Source organism: Coregonus clupeaformis, chromosome 17 (assembly GCF_020615455.1).
Source record: "Coregonus clupeaformis isolate EN_2021a chromosome 17, ASM2061545v1, whole genome shotgun sequence".
In the NCBI taxonomy this organism is placed as follows: Eukaryota; Metazoa; Chordata; class Actinopteri; order Salmoniformes; family Salmonidae; genus Coregonus; species Coregonus clupeaformis.
Genome location: NC_059208.1, coordinates 29,242,527 through 29,266,946, shown reverse-complemented (window position 1 = coordinate 29,266,946; position 24,420 = coordinate 29,242,527). Strand labels below are relative to the sequence as shown.

General features: G+C 43.1%; 1 protein-coding gene across 4 annotated transcripts in view; it reads right to left on the bottom strand.

Annotated features, from left to right (window-relative positions):
• LOC121586245 (growth factor receptor-bound protein 10-like) overlaps nucleotides 1–24,420 on the bottom strand; it is an 81,661-nt gene continuing 57,241 nt past the window's right edge. For 3 of the 4 annotated variants that reach the window (XM_041902788.1, XM_041902789.1, XM_041902790.1), the window contains exons 6-17: nucleotides 12,006–12,162; nucleotides 9,036–9,151; nucleotides 8,409–8,483; nucleotides 6,944–7,081; nucleotides 6,509–6,619; nucleotides 2,796–2,891; nucleotides 2,493–2,567; nucleotides 2,095–2,211; nucleotides 1,647–1,713; nucleotides 1,446–1,533; nucleotides 1,154–1,247; nucleotides 1–971 (exon numbers count right to left, since the gene is read on the bottom strand). In XM_041902788.1, coding sequence (XP_041758722.1) covers nucleotides 825–971; nucleotides 1,154–1,247; nucleotides 1,446–1,533; nucleotides 1,647–1,713; nucleotides 2,095–2,211; nucleotides 2,493–2,567; nucleotides 2,796–2,891; nucleotides 6,509–6,619; nucleotides 6,944–7,081; nucleotides 8,409–8,483; nucleotides 9,036–9,151; nucleotides 12,006–12,162 — 1,281 coding nt within the window. In that variant the 3' untranslated portion in view covers nucleotides 1–824. Of the gene's footprint in view, nucleotides 972–1,153; nucleotides 1,248–1,445; nucleotides 1,534–1,646; nucleotides 1,714–2,094; nucleotides 2,212–2,492; nucleotides 2,568–2,795; nucleotides 2,892–6,508; nucleotides 6,620–6,943; nucleotides 7,082–8,408; nucleotides 8,484–9,035; nucleotides 9,152–12,005; nucleotides 12,163–13,970; nucleotides 14,272–24,420 lie in introns of those variants that run through there. The other variant, XM_041902791.1, reaches the window with a different exon arrangement.

Here is a 24,420-nt window from a genome sequence, read left to right as displayed (position 1 = left end):
AAAGAAAGAAAGAAAGAAAGAAAGAAAGAAAGAAAGAAAGAAAGAAAGAAAGAAAGAAAGAAATGAAGAAAAGTCCTATGAGAGTGGAATGAATGGATCCTGTGTAGTCCTTGAGTATCCTTCAGCTCCATCCTAAATTACCAGCTCCAGCCTTTCCTTCCTACAGCTTGACAGAGACAGCTGGCCTCGTGATCTGTCTCGTGATGTTCTTTTTCCGAATATCAGATTGTCCATCCAACCCTCCAACACAGGAGGGATTTGCCATTGTTGGTAATGAGAAGAATGAGAGAGTAGAGGAATTCTTCTTCAGTCAGTGTGGAAAGGCCTGTTTCCAGTTTCACAAGTGCCAAACTAGGAAACAATCAGCTTTTCAAAAAGAGGTTGTAGTATAGATGATTTGTAACAAAAAAATACTTTCATTATGTAAAAAAGTGGCCCAGACTAAACAAAGTCCTGATGATTGTACAAGGAAAATAAAAAACTACTTTGATCTCATAAACTGTCACTAAACTGTGTCAGTGGATCAGAGCTTATTGGTGACTATGAATATAAACTTGAAAATGTTTTTGTTTTTTTATAAGAGTTAATAACAACGTGGTGCATCTTTTTGCTTCTTTATCTCCTCCTTCCTTCCGGAACACAGAGGTCACTGAAGTACACTAGCGTCCATCCTAACCCAACAACCACTCCGTCCCGTTCCGTCCGCAGTCGCCGACAGCTCATGACACAACAACAACAACATGAGTTCATCACATCAGCCTTTCCTAAAGAAAAAGTATTGAGTTTGTTTTTAGGCAGAGTCCGGTCAAGTCATAGGTCAGGGGTCATAAGGCTACGAGGGTGCAGGGGTGCTTGAGTTTACAAGGCAGTACTCCTCTGTTGAGCTGGTAGAACTCCACCAGCTGGATCAGGTCGGTGAATTTGGTGGACCCGTCGTCAAGGCTGAAGAAGATCTGGCCGTCCTCTTCACACTGCAGGACGGACCATAGAGACAACAGTCAGGTGAGAACAAGAGGAAGTAATGAACAACTACTTACTTTACTCCATAAAATTGTTAGCTGCTTCACTTGGTTTTCTAGTGTGCCTGTAGACGTGAGAGAGAGGGGGAGGTCAAAGAGAGAAGAAGCCCAGAGGCAAGGTTAAGCTCACTTACCGGTAAGATCTGGAAATGCTTGATTTTCTGGTGATGGCACAGTGTGAGAACAAACGCCTTTGGGTTGCTTTGACTGTCCCTCAACAGAAACAACCTGAGCAAAAAAGGGAAGAAAATCAGTCTTTGGTCAAAACTTCCAACGTCTGTCATTACAAATTTAAATCCAACATATATTGGAATGTGGGCTGGGCATTCTGAAGATGCAAGACACTTTAATAATCAAATAACTCAAAATTAAATAATAGGTTGGCTGTGTGGTTGCAGAGACTGAGGAGCGACTGAGGAGTCTTACCCGTCCACCTGGCCTTGTTGGTGGATCATCCGATGGGACTCTTCTCGCGTTATCCGCCCATGGAACCACAGCTGTGTTCTGTGAATAACTGGACGTGGAAGAGGAAAGGAGAGCTTTAGGACAGGAACAAGGCTTTATCTACACAGAATGTAGCCAACTCAAATAACAAAGCAATTGTGAGAACTTATGTTGTTGAATTACCTGAGCTTAATAAACAGTGATGTAGTGGACTGGGACTACCTAGAATGTTCATCCGTTGACTTCTCTTCTGCGATACAGAACAAACAAGGATTAGTTTGTTAATAAAATGGTTAATAATAATGGTTCTTACTCCATTGGCACAGCTGCGAGACGGATAGCGTGATAGCTTTGTGACAAGCATGACTCAAAGAAAAGTTGTTGCACTCTTGCTCTGATACAACCAATTATTAACAAATCACCAACGTTTCAGCAGTATGTTTTCTTTCTGACCATTTAAGGTCATATAAGCATTGTAATATCTTAATAACGTTGTAGTTGCGTTGTGGTCACATTGTAGTAACATTATTGTAACGTGGTTACGTTGTAGTAAGGTTGTATTATTGTTGTAGAACCATTGTAGTAGTAACATTGTAGTAACGTTGTAGTAACGTTGTAGAAAGAGACTCACCCTCCAGGCATTGCCCTCCTCCATGGCAGCGCTCTGGGCCTCCAAAGGATTGTCGATCACCCTGCCTATCCTTCCTGAGAAATCCATGGCCACCAGAGAATTCTCCGACACACTCCGCTAGGGGGAGACAAAGCAATGTCAATGTCAATACACTTCCTGTTACAGTACTAGGGCTCTTTCTTAAGAGTCGTTAAGTCCTCCTCTCTCCTCACTTCCTTCTCAAAATGCACTGGACAGGTAACCTAGCGGTTAAGAGTGTTGGGCCAGTAACCGAAAGTTTGCTGGTTCGAATCACAGAAATAGAGGACACAAAGAATCAAGGAAAGACAACCGAGTCTGGATGTTAACAACAGTTTGGCTGGCATGGTGGCTGTAAGGAGCTAAAAGGAGAGGCTTACCACTGGTGTTGAAAAGTGTGACAGAGTTTTTCTCTGCTGAGGAATCTTGTAGTTCTGATATAGGACTATTCCATACTATGAAGAATAAGGAGAATATCCACAAATTAAGGGTTAAGTCAACCAATAGCTAACCTTCCAAAATATTCATGAAGTTCATAAAGATATATAGTATTAAAATTAGCATGGTATAACTGACTCTCACAACAACCCATTTGAAGTGAACTTGCATCTAATACACCCTTCTGGTATAACTGAGGCACTACTTTACAGTGTATTGAGGGTTTGTTGCCATAGCGTTGGTACCTTGAAGAGTCTGAAGGCTGTCATCCAGGAAGTTCTGCTCTGTTCGTCTTCAGTACACAACATCCTCAACTCCTTCAGCTCAGTCCTCTTGTTGGGCTGTCAATCAACACACAACAACCAATTAAAGAGACCAAACAAACACATCATTAGAAACAACCATTCAGACAGTATGGTTGTACTAAAACCCTCCTCCCTCGTACACTGTGACATATCCCATGAGATGATAGTAGATCTTGTTCAGGGTTGGCGAGTAAAAAAACTAACTGGAACTGTAATCCATTATGTTACCTGCAAAAATATTGTAATCAGATTACAGATACTTTTGAAAAACTAGTTGATTACTTCTAGGATTACTTAAAAATTCAGAAAATCTTTATGACACCTTTCTGTTTTCTCAATGACATTCAAATCAGCATTGAAAAAGGCACAAGTTTAAGTTTTTCCGCCTGAGCAAGTCAGACCACAGGTCAGAGACCACTATGACGACACCAAATGCATTAGATAGATTGTGGGAAAAGAGCAGGAATTGGCTTTTATAGGCTACAGTCCAAGCTAAGTCTTCCAATGATGTGACTGCTGTCGGCATCCAAAGATTATCCAACTTGAATAAACGCTTGGAGGTAAGGACGACAGCAGTGGTGTAGCCTACAGGCGATACGGATATCACTTATTATTGATATCTACAGTTGAAGTCGGAAGTTTACATACACTTAGGTTGGAGTCATTAAAACTCGTTTTTCAACCACTCCACACATTTCTTGTTAACAAACTATAGTTTGGCAAGTCGGTTAGGACATCTACTTTGTGCATGACACAAGTAATTTTTCCAACAATTGTTTACAGACAGATTATTTCACTTATAATTCACTGTATCACAATTCCAGTGGGTCAGAAGTTTACATACACTATGTTGACTGTGCATTTAAACAGCTCTGAAAATTCCAGAAAATGATGTCATGGCTTTAGAAGCTTCTGATAGGCTAATTGACATCATTTTAGTCAATTGGAGGTGTATCTGTGGATGTATTTCAAGAACTACCTTCAAACTCAGTGCCTCTTTGCTTGACATCATGGGAAAATCTAAAGAAATCAGCCAAGACCTCCAAAATAATATCCACAAGGCTGGTTCATCATTGGGAGCAATTTCCAAACACCTGAAGGTACCACGTTCATCTGTACAAACAATAGTACGCAAGTATAAACACCATGGGACCACGCAGCCGTCATACCGCTCAGGAAGGAGACGCGTTCTGTCTCCTAGAGATGAACGTACTTTGGTGCGAAAAGTGCAAATCAATCCCAGAACAACAGCAAAGGACCTTGTGAAAATGCTGGAGGAAACAGGTACAAAAGTATCTATATCCACAGTAAAACGAGTCCTATATCGACATAACCTGAAAGGCCGCTCAGCAAGGAAGAAGCCACTGCTCCAAAACCACCATAAAAAAGCCAGACTACGTTTTGCAACTGTACATGGGAGACAAAGATCTTACTTTTTGGAGAAATGTCCTCTGGTCTGATGAAACAAAAATAGAACTGTTTGGCCATAATGACCATTGTTATGTTTGGAGGAAAAAGGGGAACGCTTGCAAGCCGAAGAACACCATCCCAACCGTAAAGCACGGGGGTGGCAGCATCATGCTATGTGGGTGTTTGCTGCAGGAGGGACTGGTGCACTTCACAAAATAGATGGCATCATGAGGAAGGAAAATTATGTGGATATATTGAAGCAACATCTCAAGACATCAGTCAGGAAGCTTGGTCGCAAATGGGTCTTCCAAATGGACAGTGACCCCAAGCATACTTCCAAAGTTGTGGCAAAATGGCTTAAGGACAACAAAGTCAAGGTATTGGAGTGGCCATCACAAAGCCCTGACCTCAATCCTATAGAAAATGTGTGGGCAGAACTGAAAAGGCGTGTGCGAGCAAGGAGGCCTACAAACCTGACTCAGATACACCAGCTCTGTCAGGAGGAATGGGCCAAAATTCACCCAACTTATTGTGGGAAGCTTTTGGAAGGCTACCCGAAACGTTTGACCCAAGTTAAACAATTTAAAGGCAATGCTACCAAATACTAATTGAGTGTATGTAAACGTCTGACCCACTGGGAATGTGATGAAAGAAATAGAAGCTGAAATAAATCATTCTCTCTACTATTATTCTGACATTTCACATTCTTAAAATAAAGTGGTGATCCTAACTGACCTAAGACAGGGACTTTTTACTAGGATTAAATGTCAGGAATTGTGAAAAACTGAGTTTAAATGTATTTGGCTAAGGTGTATGTAAACATCCGACTTCAACTGTACATAGTGCATTGATGTGAATCACACTGCTGCTCTGTCATTTAGTTATTTGCGTAGTTATTGTGGTTGTTGTGGATGGCTGTTTACATATGTATGTGTATTTTAACCCAATAATGGTTGAATTGACGAAGTTAAAGCTGCCTATCAATCATTGTTTTTGCAACCAGTGGACTGCGAGTTAGAAAATGCACTCCCTCAACAGCTGCATAGTGTGGATCCCAGCCTATGGAATGAACGTTTCAATTCCTTCCTTCTAAACTCCTCTGTGGCATTGTGCTCCATACCGTCAAAAACAAGTTTCATTTAAGAAGACCACGAGTGGGGCTTTTATTGCTCAATCTAATTTGTGCTGATTCAAAATGTCCATGGGCCTAACGGATAAATGCTCAAATGCGCACACTTTTGATAGACTTAAACAGCTGCAAATGATCAAGATACTAAAGTGTCACCAACAAAAATTTTAACAATAGGCCTATAGCAAATGCAGCTTATGGCATACATTTTTCATATGCAAATAGCACTTATCGGTAGTGCTCAAAGCATGCCATTCCATGAGAGCAGCATTTATTTTTCAACTCGAAGCAATGAGCCCAATCAGTCCTTCATGACAACAAAATCATAAAAAACAGAGTAGGCTAATAAGTCCTTCGTTTTTGGGTTGTACTCAGGTAAAACAATTTGCCTATTTCCAGGTCCTATTCTTGAATATCAAGGGGTAATAAATTAATTGGAATGACTGTAAATACTGTAACCTAATCGTATTATTATATGTATAAAAGTAAAAAGAATGGGTTAGAAGAAGCCAACATAACAAACCCATAAAGTAAAATGCAACATCCATTTATGGCCAGCTATGTAACCTCTAACATTGATTTATTCTGCAATAGATGTTGTTCAATTGGTAATATAATGTTTTTTCTTCTTCTAATGCCTCTTAGGGGAAAGTAATCTAAAAGTAACTGAAAGTAATCAAATTCCATTACTGAGTTGGGGTAATCCAAAAGTGTCCAAAAGTTATGTTACTGATTACAATTTTGGACAGGTAACTAGTAACGGATTACATTTAGAAAGGAACCTACCCAACCCTGATCTTGTTGCAGAATAAAGCAGGATTTTGTTTATTATATAGCCAGAAAGTGGGTCAACACAGACCACACAATTGCACCGAGGCCTGCCTCTTGTCAGGCATGTCTTAGCAAGATACAGGATGCGTACCAAATGGCAACCTATTCCCTATATAGTGCAGCATTCGGGAAGCTGACACAGTCTAGACACGACACTGTTCAATAACTGTAATAGGAGACGGCTAGTCCTTCACAGAAGACAGTGGAATAATAGACAACATATGAGCGTCTGAATAACTTGCAATGCCTCGCGTGCAGAGGTTTTCCTTTCTCTTGAACGTACCTTTATACAGAACTCGTAGTCTGTTGGCGCACTGTGTAGCTTCTTGCCTGTTGTTACTGTGAAGACATTGCTGTCCTCCAGGTCTGCTAGTAACTGTAAATGCCTGGGCTCCTGTGGAGGATAAATCAATAGCCGATGTCATTTCATCACGAAGAAACCTAAGCCTGGAGGTAACAGAGAGCAGAGCTCCACTCAAATCAATAGCAGCTTGTGTGGATGTATGGGAGCTAGAGAAGGCAGGCAAATCTGAGCAGCAAGTATGTACACTGATGATTGAGGCAAGCAGCCTCTTAACTAACAACTAAAGTATTAGACTGTAGGCTATTACTAGTGCAGTTCAAATGTGGGATATTGGCTCAAGGATTCAGTAATACAAGCCTAATACTAACAGAGTTAGTGTACTAAGCATACAGTAGAAGAGAGTTGGCCATGTACCTTTGACGTTCCTTTCGTAGAAAAGTAAAGTCCTGAGCGTCTAAGGAACACATACAGCTTCTTCCAGGATTTCCTGCCCATCTCTTTCACGTATAAAAAGCCCTGGATCTCAGGACAACTGCTGGAGTTCAATAAATTCTGAGAGAAGGAGAGAGAGAGAGAGAGGTGGCGGCTTTAGCACACAGCTATCATAATAAAATATCATCATTTTTATGGGGCTCGGAGAAGAAAAAAAAAACACCCGTTCCTTCCTAGCCAGAAAACAAACATTTATATAACAAACAATCTTAGCATTCTTGTGATACCAATTTTTATGATCCACCTTAAACATGGGAGAGAAATGTTCAGACAGATGTTCTGTCTTACGTAACAGTATCAACCAAGACACATGCACACTATAGAGATAGACCATTCAAAAAGGAGTTCTGATTCTGACAGCAAGTTGTTCCAAGAACTGACTGGGGCGATAAGATAAGCACCAACTAGTTTTAACATGCCCTGCTCTTTTTTACAGTACCAGCCCTAATACAGCACTCTCTCTGCCACATTCAGACACTGTCTCCTGACCTGACAAGATACTAACTAAAGCTGCAATATGTAACTTTTTGGCGACCAAATTCACATAGAAAGTGTGTTATAGATCTGTCATTCTCAAGTCTAAAAAGCAGTAGATGTGTTTTATAAGCGCTATTTCTATGCTTCCTGTTCTTAAGTTTCGCTTTTGCATCTTTTACTTTCGGCTTTGTACACCAGCTTCAAACAGCTGAAAATACAATATTTTGGGTTATGGAAAATATATTTCACAGCGGTTTAGATGGTACAATGATTCTCTACACATAAACTGAAAGTAGGCTAACTATTAGAATTTTTGCAACCAGGAAATGGCCTTTAAGTGAAAAGATCCACTGTTTATGATCTGCCTTCACTGGATTCCTGGAACCTCCCCCAGCCGGCTCCTTCAATCTGACCATGTCAGGGATGTTATCATTTTAAAAGCTTTCTGCCATAGTGGATGGATTCCAGTCATGGCCCTTTAATGACGCTTTGTCACACTACTACATCTGCAAGCTGAACATGTAAACTTCATTCCATTAGAGCCTCAGGTCTTTAAAGACACCATGCATCTACGCTGTGCTGCCTGGCACAGGATGGGAGGATGATGGCCTGACGTGCTGTGCTATAACATTCAGTACGTTCCTTTACTCTCCTCTCACAGTTGCTTCCCTTCAGAAGCTGTAATGTCTGTCTGTCTGTTTGTCCTTCTGTTAGGCACGCCTGGCCTGCGTGTGCAGAGACACTCGTATGTCAACAGAACATCAAGTGTTACAGTCTGTTCTCTGACAAGACATGCACAAGGAGGTCAAAGGTCAGACTTTTGAAGGAGATCAGACATACAGCACACAACAGAGACTGAAGTATGCAGTATGCTAAGGTAGTGGAGTCTTTACGGTTCTACGGTACATACCTGTAAAAGTTGAGATGGTGGGATTGCACCATTTGTTTCCTGGCACCACGCAACCATATGCTCGGGAAAGAAATTCTGTTGGTAAGTGAGAGAGGAAAGCAGTCGTTTAGCGAGGAGGTTGTGGGTAAAAGGAAACTCAGAAGGATGGAGGTGGAACGCCAAGAGACATTAAATTAATCCCCTGTCCCAAATTAAAATGAAGAAAAACCTTCAACAATAACATTTTTCTCATAGCTTTTCAAACTAGTTTCAAACTGTTTCTGAAATAAGTACGTTTAGGGCCAGTTTCCTGGACCATGGTTTAGCATTTCTGAGTCCTGGACAGTTATATCCAACAGTCTAACAGTATTATCAGAAGGGGACAATCTGTTTATTTTTATGAGTGTGAGTGAAAGATGAGGCCCACTTGATTGTGAGGGTGTACTAGGATTTTTCTGGGTAATATTCTAAACTTAACAAGCCCAACCAAACATTTACCACTCATTTAAGAAATGCATAGCTTGTAAACGAAAAAGAACATCCAGGCTGTTTAGCTTGTTGTAACTGTTTACACATGTAGATAATATAAATAGGACAAGCAAAAACGCTGGGATTCTTTGGAAATAAACAAACAAAAAAACAACCTACCAAGGGATTTCTGAAGAATTCATATTTGGCATAGTTCTTCCTGAACAGAAATCTGCCCTCGCTGGTCATGGACGCCTGCACTTGTACCACCAGCTCATGGTCCTCCAAGCACCTCTCTGTAGAGAGAGAGAGAGAGAAAGAAGGAGCTAGTTACCAAATGGAAGGACACAATATCACATGTCTTTAACAAGAAAAAGAACAACATTTGTAATAATTTTCATGTCCTGAACATAGGGTAAATAGAGCAAATGATGAAAGAACAAGCAGTTCAGCCTATGACCCCCCCCCCACCCTCCACCCCACACCCTTATCCCAAACTTACAGACAAATCAGCATGTTCTCACTATATTCCAGGGTTGGGGTCAATTCCATTTCAATTCCAGTCAATTCAGAAAGTACACAGAAATTCCAATCCCAATTCTCTTCAATGCTTTTCAATGAGGAACATTTGGAATTGGAATTTGGTTTACTTTCTGAATTGACCCCAACCCTGCTATATTCCTCTCCCCCATCCTGTCGATGTCTTGAGCATACATTCACTCCCCCCTCTCTCAAACAATTAGTGGGGCTATGCTGCTATGCTCTACAGGCCCTGCTGTCTGCCTGGACCACTGACCCTGCCTGGCCCCTGTTCTCCATGCAGGAACACATGTTTCACATCCAACTGTGGAATCAGGATTCCTAAATAGATTTTGGCAGCAGGAAAGGAGACACTGGGGACTGGGGAGGAAGGGCCCAGGCTCTCTTGAATTCATTCAGAGGAAGAGAAAGAGGAAACAGACAATGTGGAAGTTTTCAGAAACTATGTGTGTAGTTTCATATTGATGTTGCAACCTGGTTGGATTCCAGTCGGCTTATATCCTAAAAAGATTGAGAGCCAATCCAATGTTGTGCAGTATCTCATCTACCTTGCCTTTACTGAGGCTCTTTGGTGAGTCACTTCCTCTCTGACCATGAGTCAGTCAAGCCCCTGACTCACTAGCTTAAAGCCTGTAGAGGTTGTAACCCTTTGTGGGGGAAGCTGAGGGAGTGTCATTGGCCATTAGCTCTCTCTCTCTCTCTCCACCCCCACTGATTGTCCAGTTGTCTTTCAACTATCTCCTCTGGACTCCCCCATCCTGAAGAGATGACACAGTAATGACAGAAGCTTTAGCCTTCTTTATACCAGGGAGTCATGGACCCCATCTCCATTTTGGATCTGTGTGTCTCCCTGTCTTTCCCAGTTTCCTCCTTAGTGAGGGGATTGGGAGCAAGGTTGGGAAAGCAACATATCTAATTGGCTGGATGTCATTCTTATACAACAAGGCCCATCTGGACAGGCCTGGTCAGATTAAGGAGCAATTAGGAAGAGTGACCTTGCCTTGCCTCTAGTGGACTGGACTCACCATAGACAGCCTGCCCTAGCTCCATTCAGGAGGCTTCTAAAGGTCAGATCAGCCCTGGTTACTTTTACAACGAATTGAGGTTGCGTCCCAAATGGCACGCTATTACCTTATAGTGCAATATAATGACTTGTAGTGCACTATAAGAAAAGAGTGCCATTTGAGATGCATCCATTGTCTGTATTGAGTAGGCCAGAGTTTGGCCATTGTAGAGGGATGATGTCATACTGGCTATCCCAACTGCACTTAACACGGTTTTGGCAGCGCTGACACCAAACCAATCAGAACAGATCATGTGACGGTATTTTAAGAGCTTTAGAGGCCTGTGCTTCGTATATGTAATATTGTTGTGTTCTAATCGTCATACAATGTGATTAGTTTAAAGATGTTTAAATAAATATGCCACTTCCTTTGGACTATAATGCGCTCAGGATATCAAAAGCAAATTGACGTTTATAAGCAAATTCATAAAAAAACATTCAAAACCTGGATATTTCAGACACACATATCAATATGAACTACACTATCTTCACATATGCAACATAAAACCTAAATAATTACTGCAAATAATACGCATATAATTGTCACCCTTTCTGTTGTGCGTACATATTGTGTAGCCTATATTTCAGTGTTTAGACCTAAACGTTCCCAGAAATACAGTACTCTCATTTTACCCATCTGTTATAATGAAGATATAAGCCCAGACACAACATGTGCTTTATAATTGCTCGTTCCTTAGGGGGTTAAAGTTTGGAACATTCTGCTTCTCAGAACTCTAACAAATCACTGCAATGACGCCACATTAAGCGTTCCACATCTTGACTTACACAACCTAATTTAAACTAATCTAACATTCAGTGAAACTAGCGTTATCCTGTTCAGATACAGTGTAAACCCAAAGTAAAGTCCCTGTACACATGTTGACTAGCATGGGGGAGGGACACAGCAAGGTACCTGTATGATCCAGTGATCGCTACTCCTGGTCCAGAATTAGATAATAAAGGACATCTCTTACCATATTATGGTACATTCTTATCTCTAACTGTAAGTGACCATATATCCATTCTCAGGTACTGTAACAAACTAAGGTTTGGGAGAGTGATGTCAGGAGGGTTCCTGCGTCTCAAATGGCACCCTATTCCCTACATAGTGAACTTCCTCTAACAGGGCTCTGGTCAAAAGTAGTGCACTATATAGGGTGCCATTTGGGACACAAGAAAGGTCATAGTCTCAGCGATCAGCTCCATCACCTTCACTGGTATCATCTCTTGATCAATAACATCACCCAGCCTTACTATGGCACCACCCCCCTCAGCCAAGCCAAACTTTTACACCAGATTCTGAAACTTAAAAACTAGGAGCAGGCATAGACATGCAGCTAAAGACTGTTAATCAAAATAATGATATACAAGAGAAAATATAGGCTATAGATGTAGGCTATCTATTATTTATGATGACTCTAGGTTCATTATCCTGTTGGCTTCTCACAGAGCGAGGGCCAAGGGGGGAGGGGGCGCTAGCCTATGTCCTGCCAGCCAGCCTGCCTGCCCACCAGCCCACCCATCCAGCACACAAGGTTGCCACTTACCTAGTCCGAGAAGGGGGTGATGCTCAACAAGCACCCAACTGTTGTCGTCCACACAATGGCTTTTGGACACGAGGAGCTGGCAAAGATCTCTGGCAGTCATGTCGGCTGGTATTTCTACTACTTTCCCCATGCCGTCCTCGCTGAAAATTTTTATAATCTAAAAGAGAAAAGAAAAGGCCCTTTCATGTTAGAACTATTCCCAGACACAACCTCGTAGGCAGACAGACATAATTCAGATAGATGAGATGCATAGTTCAGGCGTAGACAGGCATAGTAGTATAACTAGATAGCACAACATTTGCAATATAGTACCAAGAGCTAATTCACTTTAATTCATAACCATGCGTGTTTGATGAGCATACCAGACATATACAATACATTCTCAATGACAGGGGTTTGTGGGAAAATATAGATTATATAAACATAAATGTGACACTCATCAGAATCATACTTCAAGCTTAAATACTAAGGGGACCGTTTTAGTCCTTCAATCCACACCACCTGTTTCCATAGAGATTACCCACTGACAGAATTAGGCACAAAGATACTGTATAGAAAGATACTGTATAGAAATACACTGTATAGAAATATACTGTAGAGAAAGACACTATATAGAAATATACAGTTTAGAAATATACAGTATAGAAATACACAGTATAGAAATACACTGTATAGACACTGAAAGATACAGTATAGAAAAATACTGTACATGAAAATACTGTATGGAAATATACTGTATAAAAAGATACTGAAAGATACTGCATACAAAGATACTGCATAGAAAGATTGTGTATAGAGATACAATGTATAGTATATACTGTATAGAAGGAGAGTGTATAGAATGATTCAGTATAGAACAAGATACTGTATAGAAAGATACTGAAATATGCTGTATAAAAAGATGCTGTATAGAGGAATATAGCGCATTAATAGAAACAATGGATAAATGGCAACACGTCAAGTCGCTCAATGTCAAGAATGGCATCAGGAAAGGGAGTGAACTGTGAAAGGAAGGGGTAAATGCAATGACGAGGGATTTATTTTAAGGTATTGCAGCCGTATGTCTTTGTGTGTATGTAGAGCATGTCAAGTTTGACATGGTTAACTTACTACTTGGATAGTTAGAACAATGGCTGGAAGTCTATGGGTATCTGCTAGCTTACTGGCACATACCCATAGACTTCCAGCCGTTGCGCTAACACTAGTTAGCATTGGTTTGCAAAACTACCTATAACTTCCTTCATACTGGACAGAGACATACAATTTTTATCTACGAGTTCATCGGACTCTGGGGAAGTAGATAAAATCCCGAAGTATCCCTTTAACTCACGATTTGTTAAAACTTGCTTGCATGAAATTACACCAGTATCTCCAGATAAGTAGGGCGGCAGGTAGCTTAGTGGGTAAGAGCGTTGTGCCAGTAACCGAAAGGTCGCTGGTTCTAATCCCCGAGCCGACTAGGTGAAAAATCTGTCGATGTGCCCTTAAGCAAGGCACTTAACCCTAATTGCTCCTGTAAGTCGCTCTGGATAAGAGCGTCTGCTAAATGACTAAAATGTAAATGTAAATGTAAATCCCCCTCTGAGCACAGATCCTATTTCCTCTGGTTCCCCCAAAGAGATTTTAGCAGGAATTTAGCTTCCTTAGCCTTCCCACTTAGGCTACAGTACACTCACTTTGAACATGATGTCTTATAAAAAAGACAAATTCTCATTCCCTTCTCTAGCTATAGCTTCAACAAATTCAAAGCCTTACAACAGAACATCAAAAACTATTTCTCCTTTCAAGCGGGCTTCGATTCATTCTGAGCCTCTCACATATTCCCTCCTCGCTCGTCATATCTTTAAAAAAAGACAAAATATCTTCGACCTTCAAAGCGTATACTTTAACCCTCGTCTCAGCGAACCTTCGTCAGACTTCAGAGTAAAAAGGGAAAAGCGGTTAAATATGTCTATGAGAGCTTACCTCTACGGCCTGTAACAGGCAGCAGTCCGGAGAGCACGATGGCATTTTTGGAATGAGCCTGCCTCCGCACAGAACACACACAGACGAACAACCCTTTCTTTTTCCCTCTCCACAACTTGGTTAAAAAAAAGACTGTAGTACAGCACAGTTCCTTCCTCTCTGTCAACGGCTGCCTGTTATGGTACCTGTCACAATCTCCCTCTAGCTCTCCTCTCCTCTGCCTAATGCAGGATAGAGCAAGCAGATGGCACTATTTCCAGTCCGGCTAGCTGACAACTTCCCTCTGCTTCCCTCACAAAGGGTTACAGCCATGGGCTTTAAGGTAGTGAATCAAACCACACTTCCCTAACCAATCATAGGGCTCGCTCAGGCTGATGTAATCATTCCCACACAGACACACACTCACACACCCTCGCTCTCTCTCTCTTTCTCTCTCTCTCACACGCACGCACGCACAGACTCACATACACAGATGCACAGTCATGCACAGGCTTTTTCAGGCTGCTGCTCTGAATAGCTTTCGGATTCTTTTTGAGTAAAAGCGAAAATGATCATTTAAGAGGGGTGTGGGGCAGAGGAAAAGTTGTTTTAACCTCCCAACATGTTCTGAAGTTTCAAGTGAAGGCTTGTTTCTTTTCTTTTGTCTCTCAGTGGCTCAGCTTTGAACTTTGCAGTCAGAAATCTCTCTCACGACAGCGCACGGCTCATTACGGGCTAAATGAAACAAACCTGAGTACTTTAACTTCTCGTTGGCCTCCCCTCGAGTCTAGCTTCATGCCAACATTCTTTCTCTCAAAAGAACAAAACCCGGAAACTTAGTGTTTTCACTATTCGGCTCGCCCCCCACCCCCATTATTTGTTTTACTTCAGATACTTAATACACCACTGACTGGACTGACAAAGGCTCTGCCCCACCCTGTCTGGAGTAGACATTTAGCCTATGTCCTTTCAACATCTCTCATCTCAATGGGTCAATATCTGTATACAAAACACTATGCTCATGGGAGAAGGAGGATAATGGGAGGTCTTAAATAACAGTTCCAGTGTAGGAAGCAGGAAGCAGCCATAGTGGTCAGGGAGGATGATTTAGGGTTTCACTACTATTGCCACGTTCAAAACAACTGGGAACTCCAAACTGGGAAATCTCAGACTTCCAATTTCAGTGCGTTTAAGACAACTGGGAACTCGGGGAGCTCCAACTGGGAAAATTCGTTTTGAACGGTCTTCCAACTCGGAATTCCAAGTCGGGAAATCGGGCCTCTTTCTAGATCTACGACCTTCCAACCTGAAGATCCCGGACGTCATGATTCAAATTAGATTCTTTCAGTTTCCAGTTGTTTTGAAAGCACCATAAAGCCTTAAAGAGAGCGGGGCTATGGCGGGGGAGGGGAGTATGACGAGACAGAGGAGTGGGTGGGAGGAAGAGAGATAGAGACAGAGAGAGAGAGAGGGAGAGAGAGAGAGAAAGAAGAAAGAGACATAAGTAGATGGGAAGAGATAGTGAAAGATAAGAGAGAGATAGAAAGAGAAAGAGAGAGATAAGTAGAAGGAGAGATAGTGAAAGAGAGGGAGAGGGGAGGGAGAGAGAGCAGATACACAGAGACAGACAACAGTGAGAGGTGATAGACAGTGAGGTGGGTGAGAGAGAGTGAACAAGAAATAGAGAGAAAGAGAGAGAAAAGAGGAGGAAAAAGAATGTTCCGTGATAGTATTAAGTAGGGCTATGTCCAGTAGTAGTAGGACTATGTGTAGTATACATGCCACTATACTAGACTTCCAGCTGTCACTGCAGCCACACCCCTCTCCTCATTGACTTGTCACTACCTCACTACTGGCCTGCCTGGTGAGTCAGTGGGGAAAACCCCATTTCACATGCCTACCATGCTGTAATACAACAGGACACACTCCTACGGCCAGCAGCTAACACTCCTTACGTGACATGAGATAGGACAAGCCAGTACGACACCACTATACCTATTACATCACCATTACATAGTCATTATTATCCTAGAATACATACTGTACTGGATATTATGAAGAGAGGTCACATGTTTTTAAATGTGTGTAGAGAGCACAGGGTCCCAACTTAACCGAACAAGAACAGGAACATTAACTCTCAACCTTTAAGTGGAAAATGTTTCAATCCGAAATTGCATCCCAATGTGATGAAAGGAACGGAAAGACATTCAACTGAGTGATGAGGACTGAGGAGACATGGCACGCTTCCTTGACCTACTCCACTTCTTTTTTCTAAAAGAGAAAATATGTACTTGTGTGTGGGGTGGTAAAGAGAGAGGGAAAGAAAGAGAGAGAGGGATGTAGGGAGGGGAGAAAGAGAGAGGGAAAACGAAAGAGAGGAAGGGGAAGAGAGAGAGACAGAAATAAAGAGAGGAGAGGGAGAGAGGCAAAAAGAGAGAGAGCGAGGGGCAGAGAGAAAAAGCAAGGGGGAGAGAGAGAGAGAGCGTGCTGGGTTGTCTTCCTGTTCTCTCTGAACACTATTCTCATTCAGTGGTGGGCCTCCGGGATGACTCAGGACTTGTGATGTAATTACCCAGGGACAAGCTGCTGAGAGCCCCAAGCAACACACACACATGCAATGTCCCTCTTCAGCCACTCTCATTCTCTCACAAACACACACATTAAAAGCACAACATTTACATCAGCGATGTGTTCAAAACTCTAGATTACTGGTTATTACTGGTTACTAGTATCTTAGGGATGATTAACCTCAGTCTAATATGGACTTCAGTAGAAGTCGATGTTTTACCATGCTAAGTACTGTAAATGGTGCCATTTGGGACGCAGCCAATGAAGACAGCACTGATATCTCGTTTGGGTCTTCAGTAAGTAGGCTACAGTAGTGGTAATTCCATAGAATTAGAATGCGTAAAACATAGTGCACCCATGAGTTTACCAGTGAAACTGCCCAGGTTAGAGGTTCCAAGTCTATTCTGTTCATTCTATTTCTATGGGTATTTCCTCCTCTGACCTGATCTCTTTGAGAGGCATTATATATTTTATATAGCCTACCATATAGCCAGGCCATAAAATAACATTTTATTGGCTATGACATAAGAAGCAAGGAGTAAGTGGTGGAACCAATTGACTGTGACGATACCAGTCTCTCAATATTTCCATGACAAAAATTAAAACACAAAGCAGACCAAATTCTTTGGTCCTTTAAAAACCTGCGGTTTGTAAAACATTGTGTGCTATAGCTTGGGATATAAATAAATGTGACTCTGGATGACAACATAATGATGTTTGTTTTCAACATTAGGGCTTGTTTTCCTAAAGAAGTTAAATCTGCTTTGTATTTTGTTTCCTTGCCGCGATACTAACGAGTATCGTGATACTGGTATCATCCCGGACCTACAATTGAATACCTTTAGGTGTAAATCTTCTTCATAAGAAAAACCTGAGTTCAATTAAATCTCTAAGGAGGTGATTCTAAATCTAGTGCTTCTCTGTAGGCTTACTCCATTATTAAGTTATTAAAAACCAAAACCAAAGAAGTGGCTCTACTCTCTTATCCCCCCAAAAAACAGGCATTGATTAAACAGTGTTGGCTAACGGTCGACTGAGCGGTGGTCTCGCCCCTGCTCTGCAACCCACCAACAAACCAGTCCCGTTTACAAGTACCTCTTTAATGAAGTCAAATGTACTGTGTGCTCTGTGTGGTCTCTGAACTGCAGTGGCCATTGACATCCACTAATGAGAATGTGAGACAAAACCTTGTGGAATAAAGACAATAGACTTTTCAGTGGAGCCTGTCATGTCCTGAGCTTCACTCGCTGCCTGCAGCCCGCTGGCCCGGGGGGAAGTGCTAGGCTGAGTCGGCCTCTAAAAGGAACGCTACGTAAATACTGCTGACTCACGAGGTGGACATGAACAGCTCCTTGTTGTCTAATTTTTGTGTCAAATTAAGCGCCCCCAAAGAGGGGATTGATCCAGGCTCACTATAGCAGCATAATGACCAGAACATCAGCCAGGACTAAAATGGGGGCTTTCGGATGCACAATACCAAGTCATGTACAATGCACTCTCCCTTCCACACAGTTAGTTAGTTAGCTAGGTACAGAGCAACAGAATATATAATAATGCACGTTTCGCAGTGTATTTAGCAGATGCTGGGGCCAGTTAAAACAGTACTTTGCTGTTTTCAGAAGTGAAGAGATGTGGATGAACTAACGCCATACTGTGGTTAACATCTAGGCCACAGTGACTACTCATCCCCATCGAACTCCCACATGCAAACCACCCAGCTCGTGGCTGAAACTCAACCATATCCCATTGATATAACGAACGTTAGCCATGGGAGTACAGTACAGTCAAAGAAAGTCAGTCTATTGGCTCAAAGGGAATGATGAAAAAACTAGTCTCTTTGGAAAAACAATGATTAGGTTATAATATATGACTAACTCAGTATATATAATTTGTTTCTGGTGGGTCCAGATATCAGCATATGTTCCAAAAATGCTGAATAACTTGACTCATTAACTAAAACTCAACAAGTTACCACTATGGAATGCACCCCCAAAACCAAACAATCCCTCAGTTCCTTAGTCCCTTCAAACCAGAACAAACCACAAGCAAAAAGACCCACAGTCGGTGTCTATATATAGATCAAATAGAGGCTGATCCATCGGCTCTGTGCATTCCTCTGGGAAGAATCCCCCCTGAGCGGAGCCTGAAGTGCCCATACCTCCTCCCTGCCACACAGATCACATCGGCCCCAGCCTCCAACCCCAACAATCCCCTTTGAATGGCCGAGTTCTTTCCCTGCGGCTACCTACTGAGATCAATCCAGAGAGGAGCCAAATATTTCCCCAATAAGAGCAGGCTGGTTAATTGCGCAGCAGGGGCCTGGGTAGCACCCTTTCAGGCCACCGCACTGCAGATCATTGTCCCCTTACAGGACTCAGGGACTGCCATTGGGCACTCACAAAGGATGACATCATTACATTTTGACTACACAATAAAACCAGCCGCCCGCAAGCTGCACTCACTGTACTTCTACTTGCACTGTTCACCCAAGCTGTAAGGCTAGGCCAGGCAAGGCCAGGCCAGCTGGCTGCTGGTGGTGGCACACAGACACACACACACACACACACAGGGAACCAGCTCACTCAGACACAATAATGCTCTGCTCTGGTTTAGGTCTACCTACTACAATACAAAAAGTCAGCAGCAGAATCTGTTTATTAAAGGTGAGTGTTGAGAAACGGTGAGAGAGATTTGATTTCAGAGATTTCACATAGCTGTACATTGTGTCCCAGTATAATTAGGTGTTTCTGGAGAGAAGCCGAGATCAGGCCCCATTCCAATGGCGCTGCTCTGCTCTCTACTCTGGACTTACAGTCATTACTGCTCTTTGAATTAAGCCAGTTGTCTGTCTGCATTTCCTCCAATTGTTGCCTTTTCAACATTTAACAAGTTAGAGATTAATTGAATGTAAATGCTGAGAGTGTGGGAGTATTGTTGCATCTCTTTTTTCTCTCTTTCTTCCCTTTTTTCCTGTTTACACAAAGCACTTTCCTTGTGTCTCCATCTCTCACTCTCTCCCCCTTTCATTTTCCCTCTCACTTTCTTCCTCTTTCTTTTCCCTCCTCTATCTGTGAACACTAGTTCCACTTGAGAGAAATCTGAGCTGTCCTACTTTCCTGTATGAGAGAGAGTTGAGAGAGACTGAGGGATATGCAGAGAAAGAGAGAGAGATTTGAGAGAGAGGCAGGGCAGAGAGAGAGTTGAGAGAGACTGAGGGATATGCAGAGAGAGAGAGAGAGATTTGAGAGAGAGGCAGGGCAGAGAGAGAGTTGAGAGAGAGTGAGGGAGGTGCAGAGAGAGAGAGAGATTTGAGCGAGAGGGAGGAAGAGAGAGAGGCAGGGCAGAGAGAGAGTTGAGAGAGAGTGAGGGAGGTGCAGAGAGAGAGAGAGATTTGAGCGAGAGGGAGGAAGAGAGAGAGGCAGGGCAGAGAGAGAGTTGAGAGAGAGTGAGGGAGGTGCAGAGAGAGAGAGAGATTTGAGCGAGAGGGAGGAAGAGAGAGAGGCAGGGCAGAGAGAGAGTTGAGAGTGAGAGAAGCTGCCCTCTTCTCAGTTGAGAGAGCATTGAGAGGGAGAGGGAGGCCTGCTCTGCCCTGCAGTAGAGGATTCCATGCAGTCTCCATGACCTACATGAGTCCTGCTGAAGCTTGGCGGGCCTGCTGAGACGCTCTACTCGGGCCAGATGAACTCACAGCTTGCAGCAACACATTCCTCCCTGTCAAGCCTCCATCCTGGACACAGAGCAGGGCAGTTCACATTCCCTCCAGTAAAGTCATGCAATGATGAATCAACTGGTCTTTTCTCAATATAGGCTAAACACACACTTCTATATATAGACGGCTATTGTATAATGTTCTCAGACTAAAACTGTGGCCCATGCAGGAACTTTGGGAGCATATCCATGGTTGACACTGGTGTAAATCTAGTGTGAAACACTGGTGGGAAACTGTGAAAAACTATCCATTTGTGTTTATTACAGACGATCACATTAAAATACTGAAAAACATGGATTAATTTCCCCAAAAACGGAGTGAAAATCATCAGTCTACATAATGAGCATAATGAACAGAATTAGGTCATACTAACAATAATATAACAGCAAATCTCTAAAACAGGGACACGATCAGGGACTCACATATGCTAGAGCAGGGTTCCCCAACTGGCGGCCCGGCCTGCGGGCCGAATTCAAATAAAATAAAATGTTATTTGTCACATGCTTCGTAAACGACAGGTGTGGACTAACAGTGAAATGCTAATTTACAGGCCCTTCACAACAATGCAGAGAGAAAGAAAATAGATAAATAATAGAAAAGTAAAACATGTAATAATAAAAGTAATAATAGCTACACAATGAGTAACGATAACTTGGCTATATACAAGTGATGCCAGTATCGAGTTGATGTGCAGGGGTACGAGGTAATTGAGGCAGATATGTACATATAATTAGAAATAGAGTGACAGATAGTAAAACAGCAGCAGCAGCGTATGTGAATCAATACAGGATCAATGCAGATAGTTCAATAGTTACCCAAATAGCTACCCGGAAGAAATATTTAGCAGTCTTATGGCTTGGGGGTAGAAGCTGTTCCGGGTTCTGTTCGTTCCAGACTTGGTGCATCGGTACCGCTTGCTGTACATTAGCAGAGAGAACAGTCTATGACTTGGGTGGCTGGAGTCGTTGACCATTTTTAGGGCCTTCCTCTGACGCCAACTGGTATAGAGGACCTGGATGTCAGGGAGCTCGGCCCCAGTGATGTACTGGGCCGTACGCACTACCCTCTGTAGCGCCTTGTGGTCGGATGCCAAGCAGTTGCCATACCAAGCGGTGATGCAGCCAGTCAAGATGCTCTCAATGGTGCAGCTGCAGAACTTTTTGAGGATCTGAGAGCCCATGCCAAATCTTTTCAGCCTCCTGAGGGCCTCTTCACAACTGTGTTGGTGTGTTTGGACCATGATAGATCCTTAATGATGTGGACACGAGGAACTTGAAGCTCTCGACCCGCTCCACTACAGCCCCGTCGATGTGAATGGGGGTGTGCTCGGCCCTCCGTTTCCTGTAGTCCACGATCAGCTCCTTTGTCTTGCTGACGTTGAGGGAGAGGTTGTTGCATCCCTATAGGCTGTCTCATCGACGTCATTGATCAGGCCTACCACCGTCGTGTCGTTGTCAAATTTAATGATAGTGTTGCGAGTCGTGCGAGGAGACGCAATCGTGGGTGAACAGGGAGTACAGGAGGGGACTAAGCACGCACCCCTGAAGGGCCCCATGTTGAGGGTTAGTGTGTTGTTGCCTACCCTCACCACCTGTGGGCGACCCGTCAGGAAGTGCAGGATCCAGTTGCAGAGGGAGGTGTTCAGTCACAGGGTCCTTAGCTTAGTGATGAGCTTGGAGGGCATTATGGTGTTGGACGCTGAGCTGTAGTCAATGAACAGCATTCTCACGTAGGTGTTCCTTTTGTCCAAGCAGGAAAGGGCAGTGTGGAGTGCAATAGAGATTGCGTCATCTGTGGATCTGTTGGGGCGGTATGCGAATTGGAGTGGGTCCAGGGTGTCTGGGATGATGGTGTTGATGTGAGCATCAAAGCATTTTTTGGCTACAGATGTGAGTGCTATGGGGCGATAGTCATTTAGACAGGTTACCTTGGCGTTTTTGGGCACAAGGACTATGGTGGTCTGCTTGAAACATGTAGGTATAACAGATTGGGTCAGGGAGAGGTTGAAAATGTCAGTGAAGACACTTGCCAGGTGGTCAGCGCATGCTTGGAGTACAGAACCTGATAACCCGTCCTGGTAATCCCTGCGGCCTTGTGAATGTTAACCTGTTTAAAGGTCTTACTCACATCGGTTACAGAGAGAGTGATCCCACAGTCATCCGGAACAGCTGGTGCTCTCACGCATGGTTCAGTGTTGCTTGCCTCGAAGTAAGCATAGAAGGCATTTAGCTCATCTGGTAGGCTCGCGTCACTGGGCAGCTCGCGGCTGGGTTTCCCTTTGTAATCCGTGATAGTTTGCAAGCCCTGCCACATCCGACGAGCGTCAGAGCCGGTGTAGTAGGATTTGAGCATAGTCCCGTATTGGCGCTTTTCCTGTTTGATGGTTCGTCGGAGGGCGTAGTGGAATTTCTTATAAGCGTCCGGGTTAGTATCCCGCGCCTTGAAAGGGGCAGCTCTAGCCTTAAGCTCAGTTCGGATGTTGCCTGTAATTCATGGCTTCTGGTTGGGAGATGTACGTACGGTCACTGTGGGGACGATGTCATCGATGCACTTATTAATTAAGCCGGTGACCGTGATGTGGTAAACTCCTCAATGCTATCGGATGTGCTAGCAAAACAGTCCTGTAGCTTAGCATCCGCTTCATCTGACCACAATTGAGCGCGTCACTGGTACTTCCTGTTTGAGTTTTGCTTGTAAGCAGGAGGAGAGTGTTATGGTTAGATTAGCCAAATGTAATTTGTCCCACGGGTGGTTTTATTTGGCCTCTCAAGTATTATACATTTTTGTAAAATGTATTTTCATTATTGGACATAAATCTGTTCAAGTATTCCCACGCATAATAGAGAGACACGTGATCATATACAAATGTAAGCAAGGTTTGAAATGATTATTTTTTTGTCAAAGATTATATCTGTTTGGGCTTCTTGCGGTCCATTTGCAGTCTACAAATTATTTGTAATTATGTTCCGGCCCCCCGACCATCCGCTCAAGAAAAAATCGCCCCGTGGCTGAATCTAGTTGATGATCCCTGTGCTAGAGTAATGAACAGGCCTGTACTAAGTGAGGGAATGGTTCTGGCTTGTAACTTTACCTGCTAAGAGAACTCACTGTGTCTATCTCAGTTAAGCTAGCATGACACGGCTAACCAGGGTATTGTCTAGCAGTCTCAAAATAAGGGACACAAAACACAGAGGTACATGAAGGTGTCGACCTATAACCTTCCGTTCTTGTTTACGTAATGAAGAAAAGAACAGCACAAATCAACCAAGGCATTTAGCAGCATGACAAAATACACTTTTATGTCAACTTCCCTCACAGATAAGCCTATTTTCCAGTGAGTTAGCGCTTGCCTGTGAGTGACCCAACATCGCCTGTACATACATGTTGACCATTTGACCTCATTAACTCATAGAAAATAGGTTTATTACTTAGTTTGACCTGTGACCTGGCAGGCTCAGTGTACAGAGTGAGGGACCTTAATGTTGTTCTCCCAATGGGGGACCACAGCCAGCCAGTTTGTCCAGGTAAGCTTACATCATAGCAGTTAGCGTTTAGCCTAGCATGGTTTAGCATAGCCTAGCCCCCTCAAATTCATATCTAGACCTCAAAGCATATAATTATTCCCCTCTAATCAAGGACTGATTTAAACCTGGGTACCATGTTGGTGCAATTAATTATCAGGTAGAACAGAAAACTAGCAGTAGTCTAGCCTGACAACTCACACTAAATTCTTCCACTGCTCTGTCGTTCGCTACATACTTTAGTCTGAGACTGTCATCAGTCATGTGTGGTGACGAGGGGCACGAGGGGCGTTGTACAAAACTAAGTCATCATCGATTGGATCATCTCCAACCAATCAGAGTATCAAAGCCAATTACGAATTCAAAACCATGTTCTGGCTCTGGCCCAACCGATCGGTTTCTGGACCAATCAGAGACGGCCCCGAATGTGTTCACATTCAGTGAAGGGTCGGGGAGGCACTCAGGGACTCATTGCGGAAAATAAATGAACGTCCGTAGGCGTGGCATAGCGTTTGGCTGGAGCAGTAGTCCAGACCTCGGGTAAGATCTGAATACCCCTTGCCTAGCCTAATATAGCATAGCATAGTGTCTCTCAGTTCCCCAGAGCTTAACACACAGAGCAAGGCAAGGCTGTAGATTAAACAGTCACAGATCTTTGTCACTGAGTGACTGG